Below are 13,718 nucleotides of genomic sequence, written 5' to 3'. Positions count from 1 at the left end.
ACTTCTAAAAACAACCCCTAAAACAGCAATTTAACATGAATTTTACTATCTAAAGAGACCATCAATCCATAAAATGAAAGCAATAAACAATGTACTGCAGTCACACAGTCAATCCATCAGTAGCTGAACTGGGTTCCACACAGTCACAAAAACAAAAAGAGCCCCCAAAACAAAAACGTAAAATAAATAGCAAAAACAGACAGACCTCAGCGTAACACTCAAAACGGAAGTGTGGCACTCAAAAGGGAAGCGTAACACTCAAAACGGAGCTCATTCACCTTCTGAAGAAAGTTCGCAAACCGGAACACTTACTTCCGGGTTTGCAGTGTTTGGGTTCCAAGTTGTTTGAGTACTAAGGTGTTTGAGAACCAAGGTACTACTGCACAACACCCAAACACCAATTTTAATTCCTATTGGCCACAAGATGGCAATGGAAGATGGTCTGAAACCTTACAGTACCATCCCTAGAAGTGGAAACACAAAAAAGGATGTTGCAGAGGGCAAGGCAATTGCCTGAGGATCATGTTGTCGTTTGAGCTTCAGCCACAGCACTGGATTCTGCCTTTAGGGAAAGGTTTGTAGCTTAGTGGCAGAGCAGAAGATCCCTGGTTCAGTCCCAAACAGACAGGACAGTTGTAACAGGAGGAAATCAAAAGGTGAAAAACACAAATATAAAATAGGCATGTCGAATGAGTAGTTGCATGTGAGTTAAAGTAACAAAGTCCAAGTAAAGACTCTCGATTTTATCAGATCATCAGGTATTAGTTCCAGATCTGCTAGGCTTGTGTCTTGAAAATGATGGTTTTGCTAGTCTATGTCATGAAGAAATGTAAAATCACCTTTGAATTTAATCATGTGTAAGGGGCCTTAGAGGGACGCGGATGGCACTGTGGGTTAAACCACAGAGCCTAGGACTTTCCGATCAGAAGGTCAGCAGTTTGAATCCCCGCGAAGGGGTGAGCTTCTGTTGCTTGGTCCTTGCTCCTGCCAACCTAGCAGTTCAAAAGCACATCAAGTGCAAGTAGATAAATAGGTACCGCTCCGGTGGGAAGGTAAACGGCGTTTCCGTGCACTGCTGTGGTTCACCAGAAGCGGCTTAGTCATGCTGGCCACATGACACGGAAGCTGTACGCCGGCTCCCTCGGGCAGTAAAGCGAGATGAGCGCCGCAACCCCAGAGTCGGTCACAACCGGACCTAATGGTCAGGGGTCCCTTTACCTTTTAAGGTGCCTTATTTTCAAATATTTTATTTTGTATTAATTCCCATGAATTCCATTTTCTAGATAATATCAGTATAAGTTCTACACCGTACACTCAAATATCATTTAATGATCCTATTAAGTTTTGTACATTAATAAGACAAAAGATTTGTTTTCTTTACAGTCAAAAGTCTGCTTTTTTATTTAACTGTGTAAGCATCAACCCCTTTTCCACTGGGTTGTTACTGGGCTGTTTACGCTCCAGGGACTGTGCCTGAAATCAGCTCCTGCCTAGAATCCCAGTCTTCAAATTTCACTAGTTACTAGTAATTAGATAGTTCCCAACCCCAGTCAGTTGTTGAGTTTCCCAAACCCTCTTCCTAAGAAACGCAAGCAAATTAAGATGCCTTGGTTACCTATTTGATGTAGAAGACGCCCGAGTGATTATTTTTCTTCTTTGGAGGAAAACGTATTGCTGCAGGACGAACAATTAAGTGCTTTCATCCAGGAACGAAGTGCCAAAGTGAGGGTGAAGGTGAGGGCAGAGCATGGTTTGATCTGAGATTGCCAACACCACCCCCCTCCTTGAGACCTTGGCATTAGGACAGAGGAGTAGCAGGAATGGCACCTGCAAAGTGAAAACAAACGGCAATCATAAGATGTTTTTAGCTGGAGTGTGTCCAAGCTCCCAGCATGGGGGAACAAAGATACGGCAGGTGTCTCTGTTGCTCATTTCCTCTCCTCCAGAAGAACAGCCTCTTGTTCTCACAGTGGCCCGTGGGATAGCAGCAACTGCAAGCAGGATCCGTGCACAATAGCCATCTCCCTTCCTGTGATCTCCAGCAGCTGGTATTCAGAAGCCTTGCTGCCTCCTTGGCTTATAGCCATGGATAACAATCTTCTCCATGAATTTGTCAAACCCTCTATTAAAGGTAAAGGGACCCCTGACCATTAGGTCCAGTCGTGACCGACTCTGGGGTTGTGGCGCTCATCTCGCTTTATTGGCCGAGGGAGCCGGCGTATAGCTTCTGGGTCATGTGCCCAGCATGACTAAGCCGCTTCTGGTGAACCAGAGCAGCCCACGGAAACACCGTTTACCTTCCCGCCAGAGCGGTACCTATTTATCTACTTCCACTTTGACATGCTTTCGAACTGCTAGGTTGGCAGGAGCAGGGACCAAACAACGGGATCTCGCCCCGTCACGGGGATTCGAACCGCCGACCTTCTGATCGGCAAGTCCTGGGCTCTGTGGTTTAACCCACAGCACACCCACATCCCCAAACCCTCTATTAACACCATCCAAATTGGAGGCCATCACAATAGGTTAGGTTAGGGTAGGTTAGGTTAGGTTAGATTAGATTAGGTTATGAACAAACTCAGATGAGCTTCCAGGGGTCAGCAAACTTCTTCATCAGGGAGCTGGTCCACTGTCCCTCAGACCTTGTGGCGGGGGCCGGACTATATTTTGAACCTAAAAATGGAACAAATTTCTACGCCCCACAAATAACCCAGAGATGCATTTTAAATAAATGGACACATTCTACTCATGTAAAAACATGCTGATTCCTGGACCATCTGCGGGCCAGATTTAGAAGGCGATTGGACCCCAGCCTTAGTCTGCCTACCCATGGCTTAGGCCAATAACACTTACGATAGTTATGAGCTGATATATTTAGTAATTAGATACCTTATAAGCTGAATTAATTACAGCAGGGATGGGGGATCTTTTTGGTTCTATGTTCTAGATCCTTATCAGCATCTGTCTGTGGTTCAAAATCCCTTTCACTTCCGTAAGGTAAAAGGTAAAGGTAAAGGACCCCTGGATGGTCCAGTAAAAGGCAACTATGCGGTTGCGGTGCTCATCTCACTTTCAGGCCGAGGGAGCCAGCATTTGTCCACAGACAGCTTTATGGGTCATGTGGCCAGCAAGACTAAACCGCTTCTGGCGCAATGGAACACCGTGACAGAAACCAGAGTGCACGGAAATGCCATTTACCTTCCCGCCGCAGCGGTACCTATTTATCTATTTGCACTGGCGTGCTTTCGAGCTGCTGGGTTGGCAGGAGCTGGGACCGAGCAACGGGAGCTCACCAAATCGCGGGGATTCGAACCGCCGACCTTTCGATCGGCAAGCCCAATAGGCTCAGTGGTTTAGACCACAGCACCACCCGCGTTCCTTAAGACCTAAAAGGGAAAAGGGAAAAGGACTATAAGGACCAGTTTTATCATTGCAATTAGATCAGGCATAACAGGAGTGCGGGAGAAGCCTTTGGGAGTCTCCACCGCTCTCTTTAAGAGCACAGCAAGACTTCAAGGGGAAGAGAAGCAACTTCTCTCTCCTTCCTTTTTAGGGCTCAGTTCAGGAGTGCCTGTGAGCTCCCTGCAGGGAGCCTGGCATGCCCAATCTCTCTGCTGAACTAGCACTAAGAAGGATCTCCCCCTCTCCTAATGAGGGGTGGGGGCACAATCTTGCTTAGTGCTGAGTTTCGGCACACCAGAGAGCTCTCTGCCAGGAGCGCCATGGCTCAGCCGAACACACCAGGCTTGGTCTCCCTTTAGATCAGCTGATATGAAGGGGGAGCAATCCTGCTTAGCAATGGGTCCCTGCTTTCTGCATTGCTTCAGAGGCTTCAGTAGGCTGTCAGATGTTTTGGGAGCTGCACAAAGCAGCTTTGGAAAGCCACACCCTCTCAGTCAAGCCCCACCCATACCTGCATGACAGAAGGTGTAGAGGGGGTTGGCCATGGTTTGCCAAGAATGGTCTCATGGGCCAAATGTTGAAGGGGGGGCAAGATTTTCCCAGGGGTCGGACGTTCCCCATCCCTGCTCTAAAGATACAAAATGTGACCTTAGGAGCTGAAGGTTTCTTGTCTTGCCGCAGGAAACAACCACCCAATACTGCTGAAATGTGCCTTTGTAAACAACCGTGTTCTATCAAGGCCTCTCCACGTGAGTTTGCCATTCAAGCAAAATTCAAAAACTTTAATGTGGATCTTTAACATAAAAATGAACCTTCTTGGGAAAATATAAGCCCCTTTGATCTCTTAAAAGAAGCTACGGTAAATTTTATCTTGCTCAATTTCCTTTTGGGGGAAAAGCTCCTGAAGGTAAGAAAGAGCAAAAGAAATATATATTTTTTCAAAGGTAAGAAAATTAGCCAAATACAGAAGCTGTTTAAAAAATATGAGGAGAGGTGGATATGCCCTGCTGACTACTTCATCATCATCATGATTTATTATTTATACTCCGCCCATCTGGCTGGGTTTCCCCACTCTGGGCGGCTCCCAACAGAATATTAAAAACACGATAAAACATCAAACATTAAAAAACTTTCTTAAACAGGGCTGCCTTCAGGTGTCTTCTAAATGTCAGGTAGTTGTTTATTTCCTTGACATCTGATAGGATGGCGCTCCACAGGGCGGGCGCCACTACCGAGAAGGCCCTCTGCCTTGTTCCCTGTAACTTCTCGCAGTGAGGGAACCGCCAGAAGGCCCTCGGAGCTGGACCTCAGTGTCTGGGTTGAAGGATGGGGGTGGAGACACTCCATCAGTTATACTGTGCTGAGGCCATTTAGGGCTTTAAAGATCAGCACCAACACTTTGAATTGTGCTCGGAAACGTACTGCGAGCCAATATAGTGCCCGGAAAATGACATGTTTTCTTCATGCGACAGAAAGCAGTTTGGGAGGGGGTGGGAGGCAGAAAATGTCACCTTCATACTAAAAGGCTCGTAATAATTTCAGGAAAACATACTGCTACGAAATGTGTATCTGGACCTGTACGCATGTCGACCATGCACACATATTTCTGTGCACACTCCCAAGAGTTTTAGGATCTTTTACTGGAGTTAAACACGTGTCTGTTACGAATTCATGCTTATCCTTAATGTTATGTCTCAATAAGTTCACACACAAGAGGAAGACAGAAAAATTGGTTTATTGCATGAAATGAAAATGAAAGGATTATATTTTCAGACAGTAAGATTTACAAGTATAAGAGGGCAGCAAATCGGACAGTACAAACACACCTTGATTTTAAAGAGTAAAAAGATCCCCATCAAAAGCCTAGAATGTTGCTTCTGTCACCTATTTGTTGACCTATGATCCAGCGAAGCACAGGGCTTTTCTTCAAGAGCATCGGAAATTTATATGAGGATTTCCAATATACAGTCATACCTGTATATTGGATACCTGTATTCAGTCATTACAGACGCTTCAGGTTGCGTTTTTTTGGGTAGCAGACTGCTGAAACCTGGAAGTACCGGAATGGGTTACTTCTGGGTTTCGGCGGTCGCGCATGCGCTAAATTGCGCTTTGCGCATGCGCAGAAGTGTCAAATCGCAACCTGCGCATGTGCAGACGCGGGTTGTGAGTGCTGCGGGTTGCGAACGTGCGTCCAACACAGATCACGTTCGCAACCCAAGCATCCACTGTACTTAATTTTGCGCCTTTCTTTTGGAAATAAATGCAACCGCTGCACACATCATTATCTGTTTGAGAAGCAGCCACTTGGGGTCATCCGGGAGGTGATTCTCAACAAACAGAACAGGATGCGTAAGGAAGTAGTAGTCGTTGCATCTGCAAAAGGACAAAGAGCAGTGTTAGAATGCTTACAGGCCCAGTTCAGATGGCAAGTGAAACCACAGTTTAGCATGCTGAGAATGAACCAACGTGAGCCCCAGGCTCCCACTTTCCCCCACCTCCTCCCTCTCTTGGCTATGAAAGGTTTGGAAACTAGCTCCTGGGTTCAAGCACCTACAACTTCTCTTCTCGCCCACATCGGATGGACTGACAAATTCAAACCATGGCGTATCAAGCTAGCTGGTTTAAACAAACCATAGTCAACGTTAGCCACAGTTTAGGCTTTGGGTGACACTCTAAACTAGCCTTCTGATTCCTTCCAGATGATACTGAACTCTGTATCCCATCAATCCCAGCTAGCACGTCCAATGGTCAGGGGTGATGGCAGGGCCAGATTTAGGTTTGATGAGGCCCTAAGCTACTGAAGGTAATGGGGCCCTTTATATGTCCAGCTGTATATAGAAATGAGCGAACCAGTGATATTTTAGGGAGCAGGCTAGCAGGCGGTGCCCGTTAATTACATCATAGGCGCCCACACAAAACAAAACAAAACACTGTTGCTGTATGTAGGTTTTATTCTTTTTTTTTAATCTTGTATCTTGGAAATGTACGTCCAGTTTTTGTTTCCTTTATATTTTTGGGAGGCCCCCAAGAGAGTGGGGCCCTAAACTATAGCTTGTTTAGCTCATATATAAATCCGGCACTGGGTGATGGGAGTTGAAAACAGCTGCAGGGCACTAGGTCGAGGAAATCTTGCATGCATAGCCCAACATACTCAAATGAACCATTTGAGAGGATAGGTGGTGATGGAGTTCCCTTGTTTCCCCCACCACTGTGACGCTCCATGCCAATGGCTTACCGTATTTTTCGCTCTATAAGACACACTTTTTACCTCCTAAAAAGTAAGGGGAAATGTATGTGCGGCTTATGGGGTGAATGCAGGCTGCGCAGCTATCGCTGAAGCCAGCAGAGCAAGAGCGAGAGCTGCGCAACGCCTCTTGCTGCGCTGCCTTCACAGCGATGCACGATGAGGGACGGAAGGGAGCCTTTACGGAGCCCCTTCCGTCCCTCGTCCTGCTTCGCTGGGAAGCCAGCAGACCAAGAGGCGCTGTGCAGCTCTCCCTCTTGCTCTGCTGGCTTCAGCAGAGCAGAGCAGCGCCTCTTCAGCGTAGCGGGAGGAGGAAAGGAAGGGGCTCCGTAAGGGCTCCCTTCCTTTCCTCCTCCCGCTTTGCTGAAGAGTGTTGCTTCGTCTCGCCTGCCTCCTCCGATCCCCACAACAGGGACAACGCTGCTAGGAGGCCAGCAGATCCAGCTTCCCCAAAGGGGCAGGCGGACCGGCCTAATCCTTAGCCTGATCCTCCCTCCTCCTTCCTCTTCAACAACATTTGATTCAAAATATTTTTCCCCCTTGTTTTCCTCCTCTAAAAACTAGGTGCGTCTTATGGTCGGGGTGCGTCTTATAGAGCAAAAAATACATTAATTCTTATTCCACCAGCTTATAATGGTCAGGGACCGAGCAACGGGAGCTCACCCCGTCGCGGGGATTCAAACCGCCGACCTTCTGATCAGCAAGTCCTAGGCTCTGTGGTTTAACCCACAGCTCCACCCATGTCCCTAGCAGTTCGAAAGCACGTCAAAGTGCAAGTAGATAAATAGGTACCACTCCGGCGGGAAGGTAAACGGCATTTCCGTGCGCTGCTCTGGTTCGCCAGAAGCGGCTTAGTCCTGCTGGCCACATAACCCGGAAGCTGTACGCCGGCTCCCTCGGCCAGTAAAGTGAGATGAACGCTGCAACCCCAGAGTCGGACACGACTGGACCTAATGGTCAGGGGTCCCTTTACCTTTACTTATAATGGTCAGCCCTGGGGCCATCCAATCACAAACCCCAAGAAGTGGACCAAGCCAAACAGAAAACCCATGAAAACAAAGGAAGTCAACCAGGTTACATCATTGTGCCCCACACTATGAATGGCTTTCTATTTCCCCGCAACGTACCTGCCAAGGACCCCGCATCTTCCCCATGTGCAGTCCAGAAGATGCCACTTTCCATCAAGATAAACAGCATTCCAGGCATGCCTCTTCATGTTCCTTGTTCTGCCGACCAAATACCTACACCGTATCCCTGCAAGACTGAGGGGGAAAGAAAGGTATTCAGGAACACCCTTGTTGCCAAGGGGACTGGCTCCTTTCATTGCTTTTGTTTTGTTTTGTTTTATTGGACTGGAATGGCCATCCTTCATTTTGTTCCACAACAGAGATGTGGAGAGTGGGATTTTTATGGAGAAAACAGAAGTTCCGCACGAGACCACTACAGTGGTACCTCAGGTTAAGTACTTAATTCGTTCCGGAGGTCCGTACTTAACCTGAAACTGTTCTTAACCTGAAGAACCACTTTAGCTTATGGGGCCTCCTGCTGCTGCCGCGCCGCCGGAGCCCGATTTCTGTTCATATCCTGAAGCAAAATTCTTAACTCGAGGTACTATTTCTGGGTTAGCGGAGTGTGTAACCTGAAGCGTATGTAACCCAAGGTACCACTGTACTTTCCTTTGCAGAAAAGCCATGGCTCAGTAAGTGCTAACAGGCCCAATTGTGGCTGCAGCCTGTCTCGTTCATTTGCGAATCACAGGTAGGGGGAATCTTTGGCTCTCCAGACGTTGCCATTGGTCAAGCTTGCTAGGGCTGATGGGACTTGTAGCTAAGCAACACCTGGAAGGCCCAAGGTCCTCACTCCTGCTATAAAGGCATGGTAGTTTGTATGTTGCACTGGCGTATAAATTCATGTTATAAGCAGAATCGGCTTATATTTTGAAAAGAAGGAGAGAGGAATCTTTTCAGGCAGCAAGAAGGGGTTTTAAAATGTACATGCAGTGTTTGGTGGGGAGGGACCAAGCAGGATTTCCAGTGAATATATGCTTTCTTCTAGTCTGGGAATATGCAGTTGTCCCATATGGTAGGGTTGGGGGGCAAAGTTGTTCAGCTTTTTTGGGAAAATCTCCAAATAATCAACACTATGGGCTGCCATGCAACAGGGTTTCCCCAGACATTTTAAACCGACTTCCCAAAAATTCACCCGGACGCCATTTCCGATGGATGAATGCTGGCAATATCCGGGAAATTGCAAACATATGGCAGCCCTACCATACAGCGATCAAACCTGCAATCCTGGCGTTATCATCACAACGCTCTAACCAAGTGAGCTCTCAAGTGATATATCAAAAGTTTCCTTCAGGAGCATTCATAGTTTGGTACTGGGGTGGGGAACCTGTGGCTCTGCAGATCTCCCGTCGTCCCTGCCAAGTAACAGCTGTTTGCCATGATGGCTGAGGCCAAAAGAGTTACCTGCACATCTTTGCAAAGAGTAGAGAATATCCAGAACAAATAGTCTTTCCTGACCGAAGGACATCGGCTGGCTTTAAAGCCAGCTTCTCTCTGTCACGGCAGCCTTCCTCATCATATTCTGAAGAAATAAAGACATTTGTGAAATGTCACCCCAAAGTTTGCAACGCACAATGAAAAAGGGGCCGCAACAGGCAGGGACACCAGGTTTTAAAAAACAGCTGAAGCAACCTAGTCAGGCGGGGAGTTATTGAAAAGCTATTTCATTGTGTCTTCATCTATGCGCACGCAATACCTTTAAAGCACATCTGAAGCACATTCTTTCCCTCAAAGCATTCTGGGCGCTATAGTTTACGCCTCACAGAGGTACTATTCCCAGCTACCCTTAACAAACCACAGTGCCCATAATTCTTTTGAGGGGAAAGAATGTGCTTTGAATGTGCTTTAAAGGCATGGTGTATACAAGCCTAACTGCAGATTATCCAAATAAAAGAAGCAGCAGCCACCAGCACACAGCTTTGCTGCTTGTGTTGTAGAGCATTGACTTTTATCTACAGTTAGGTAAGGGATGGGGACTTGTGGGCAGTTGTCAGAGGCAAAAGAATGCCAGAATGCATAAGGTGGCACCTCCACCTACCAATATGATGGCAAATCCACACCCAAAAGGCTCGGACTTTCTCCAGGTCACTGTGGGCTTTTTGGAGCAAGACGCTCACCAGGTTTTCCACAGTATCCTTGACATCCACCTGTTTCACAAAAGGGAAATAGATTTGGTAGCAGTTAATATGGAGGAGCGGTACTCAGTTGCTTCCTTCTATCTAAGGCTTCCACTTGTTTAAAGAAAATTTAGGGTGCAATTGTACAGGCACTTACAAGACGCTCGGTGCTATTGAATTCAGTGGAGCTTCCTTCTGAGTCAAAATGCGCAGGATTGCACAGACGATTAAGTGTGTGTGCTTGAGCTGAACAATCAATCAATCAATCAATCAATTATTAAATTTGCCAAAAACTTACCCCTCGGTAAAAATAATTCTGAAGGGAGAAGCATGATTAACCTTTCAATTTTCCAGTGTTAATACTGTGTCCACAATCTTCAGCTGCGATCCAAATCCCCTTTGTGATGTCTGGGTTGTGCATGTGTTGGATTGTGGGGAAGCATTCAGCCAGCCAGCCCTGTCAGCTTCCGCTGGTGGAGGGGTGCCATCATCCCTCCCCTGGTACGCAACTCCCCATTCTACCTGTGGGTGGGCAATGGCATACGTGGGGGGGGGGCATTTGTGGGGCAAGGAGGGTGAAGGGCTGAGGCAGACCTGGCTCAGGGCCGGATTCAGGTTTGATGAGGCCCTAAGCTACTGAAGGTAATGGGGCCCTTTATATGTCCAGCTGTCCTTTGTCAACAACAAATTGTCGCTGTTTTTTGTGTTGAATATAGGGTAATTTATGGACCTAATGGGTATCTAAAGCCATTTGCACATGTTGTCATGCAACCAGTCCATGCAGAATGTAGGTACAGTGGTACCTCGGGTTAAGTACTTAATTTGTTCTGGAGGTCCGTTCTTAACCTGAAGGACCACTTTAGCTAATGGGGCCTCCCACTGCCGCCGCACCGCCAGAGCACGATTTCTGTTCTCATCCTGAAGCAAAGTTCTTAACCCGAGGTACTAATTCTGGGTTAGCGGAGTCTGTAACCTGAAGTGTATGTAACCTGAAGCGTATGTAACCCGAGGTACCACTGTCCCCTATATATAGAAATGAGCAAACCAGTGATATTTTAGGGAGCAGGCTAGCAGTCAGGGCCCATTACTTGCATCATAGGAGCCTACACAACACAAAACACTGTTGCTGTATGTAGGATTTATTTTATTTGTTTTTTTATCTTATATTTTGGAAATGTATATCCAGGTGTGTGTTTTTTTTTCTTTTAAATGTTTTGGAGACCCCTAAGAAAGTGGGGCCCTAAGCTATAGCTTGTTTAGCTTATATGTAAATCCGGCACTGCCCTGGCTACTTAGTCAGCCCTGGCAGGATTGGGGAATCAGCACTGAGTCACAACCACGGTTGTTGATTCTCACCTGACTTTTGAGTCTTTTTTCAGCCAGAACTCACAGGAATTCAGTTCCAGCACCTCTTAAGTGGGTGCCATTGTCATTTTAAGAGAACAAGGAAGGTGTTCGTGGATGATTTCCGTTCTCATTCTGAGGTAAATTTCTTAACTTGATGTACTATTTCTGGGTTAGTGGAGTCTGTAACCTGAAGCGTATGTAACCTGAGGTACCACTGTATAACTGCGTACTCCACACCATACTGTACAATTAATGCACAAGCCCCGCCCTCAAATAGTCCTGTGAACCATAGTTAAGGGGTGCTGCGAATCTTAGCTCTATGAGGGATAAACAACAGTTGCGGGATTCTGGGGGGGGGGGGGCGGTGTTTGCAGCCTTCGTGTATAGGCACTTTTTATGTTAACCATGCAGAAAATGGGAGCACCGTATTGTGACTTACGATGTTTGTTATTCAATGTGGACAGAATAAGTTGCCTCCTATCAGGAGTGGTTACTTGAAAGTACTCTCAAATTCCAAATGCCCATTGAAAACCTGAGCATCCTAGCAGATTATTTGCTGGACTATTATTCTACACTGAACATATCACAAGAAGAGAAAGCAAACCTTCTGTGCGTAGGCATCCAGTTCCTTAAACTCTGCCAAGTCTATCGGCATTGATTTCTTATCGCGTTCAACCCATGGACAAAGTATGAACAAACATGAAATATTCAGTCGAGAAAGTCCTACAAGTCCGGCAGAAAAAGAGAAGAAGTGAGAGAAGGCGACAGTGCTGGAGCAAACAGGATTTTGATCTGATCTAACAAGAATACAATTGTACCTTGGATCCCAAACACCTTGCGAGTCGAACATTTTGGCTGCTGAACACCGCAAACCCGGAAGTGAGTGTTCCGGTTTGTGAATGTTCTTTGGAACCCGGACGTCTGAGGCGACTTCTGTGACTTCTGATTGGCTGCAGGAGCTTCCTGCAGCCAATCGGAAGCCGGGCCTTTGTTTCCAAACGTTTTGGAAGTCAAACGGACTTCCGGAATGGATTCCGTTCAACTTCCGAGGTACCACTGTATTCCATTTCCTGGACACATGTAGACAGAACTTGCGACGGGAGTGGCATGGTTTTCACATCCTCCTGCAATAGTTGCTACCTCTTTAGAGAAACTCCACCCCAGCAGCAAAGGCCATTGCACCCACCTCCAATATCCGTTCTTCAGAACATAAACTGTAGGCTTATTTCGAGAACTATAATGGCAACGTAACAAGTGATGGGAACTGGGCTGATAGGTGAGGGTAAAACTGTCCCCATTCCCCTAACACCGGTGATAGGACAGAGACCTGCAGCACACCAGAGGAGAGCAGGCTAACTTTGATATACAGCAAGTTTGTGGGATCTTTGGGCCTCCAGATGCTACTGAACCACAAGTCCCTTAATCCTTTGCCGCTGGCTTTGCTTGCTGGAGCTGACAGCCCAACAATATCTGGAGGGCCCATAGTTCCCTACATTTGAAATACAGGTCAGTGGCCACATATAATCATAACAAAGGGGATTCTGACTAAACATCAGGAATAACACTCTGATGGCAACATCTGTTCAACAGTGGAACCGACTCCCTCAGAAAGTCCTCCTTCCTCGGAGGTTTTTAAGCAGAGGTTGGATGGTCATCAGTCATGGATGGTTTAGTTGAGATTCCTGCCATTGCAGGGGGTTGGACTAGATGACCCTTGGGACCCCTTCCAATTCTACAATTCTGTGGTTCTGCGAAAGAACTGATATTTACTATTCAGATTTTCCGGAGGCTGCGTTGATCCTTGTCCTTCTCCCATCTTGGAAACCTACAGAATTGAGATGAGATAATAGATGTACATTAAAGCATATATTAACAGGGACACGGGTGGCGCTGTGGGCTAAACCACAGAGCCTAGGACTTGCCGATCAGAAGGTCGGCGGTTCGAATCCCCGTGATGGGGTGAGCTCCCGTTGCTCAGCCCTGCTCCTGCCCACCTAGCAGTTCAAAAGCACATCAAAGTGCAATTAGATAAATAGGTACTGCTCCGGCGGGAAGGTAAACAGCGTTTCCGTGCGCTGCTCTATTTCGCCAGAAGCGGCTTGGTCATGCTGGCCACGTGACCCGGAAGCTGTACGCTGGCTCCCGCGGCCAATAAAGTGAGATGAGCGCCACAACCCCAGAGTCTTTTTTTTTGAAAATAATATTTATTACTTTTCCAACAATTTAAACACTACAAAAAAAATACAATACAATACAAAAACACTACATAACACTAACACATTAAACTAACAAAACAAAACAAAAACAATTAAACACATCAAACAATTTCAATATCTTATCTTTCATTCACTTATTTCCACGACCTCCTCACACCTCCCTTTTTGTATTCCACTTCTGTTAATTGTTTCAGCAATTCCTTTCCATCTTCCTCTGTTTTCTATCCTATAATTATCTTAACACATTCTAACCTTATTTTTCCCTTTAATTCTCTATTAATCTATTTATACTTAATTCCTTATAACATTTCTACTAAAGCCATAT

At 46.4% G+C, this 13,718-nt stretch overlaps 1 protein-coding gene across 3 annotated transcripts in view; it reads right to left on the bottom strand.

Moving 5' to 3' along the window:
• Positions 1-12,998, bottom strand: part of LOC308470040 (kyphoscoliosis peptidase-like) — a 58,185-nt gene extending 45,187 nt beyond the window's left edge. The window contains exons 1-6 of one of the 3 annotated variants that reach the window (XM_080993270.1): positions 12,948-12,998; positions 11,782-11,900; positions 9,752-9,860; positions 9,118-9,235; positions 7,774-7,908; positions 5,116-5,775 (exon numbers count right to left, since the gene is read on the bottom strand). In XM_080993270.1, the coding sequence (XP_080849396.1) occupies positions 5,634-5,775; positions 7,774-7,908; positions 9,118-9,235; positions 9,752-9,860; positions 11,782-11,900; positions 12,948-12,993 (669 nt within the window). In that variant the 5' untranslated portion in view covers positions 12,994-12,998 and the 3' untranslated portion in view covers positions 5,116-5,633. Of the gene's footprint in view, positions 1-5,115; positions 5,776-7,773; positions 7,909-9,117; positions 9,236-9,751; positions 9,861-11,781; positions 11,901-12,947 lie in introns of those variants that run through there. The other 2 variants (XM_080993269.1, XM_080993268.1) reach the window with 2 other exon arrangements.
• Between the last annotated feature and the right edge of the window lie 720 nt (positions 12,999-13,718).

Source organism: Podarcis pityusensis (assembly GCF_964106645.2).
Source record: "Podarcis pityusensis genome assembly, chromosome: 2".
Taxonomy (NCBI): domain Eukaryota; kingdom Metazoa; phylum Chordata; class Lepidosauria; order Squamata; family Lacertidae; genus Podarcis; species Podarcis pityusensis.
Note: the sequence above shows the minus strand (reverse complement) of the source record. Positions and strands in the feature narration are given on the sequence as shown.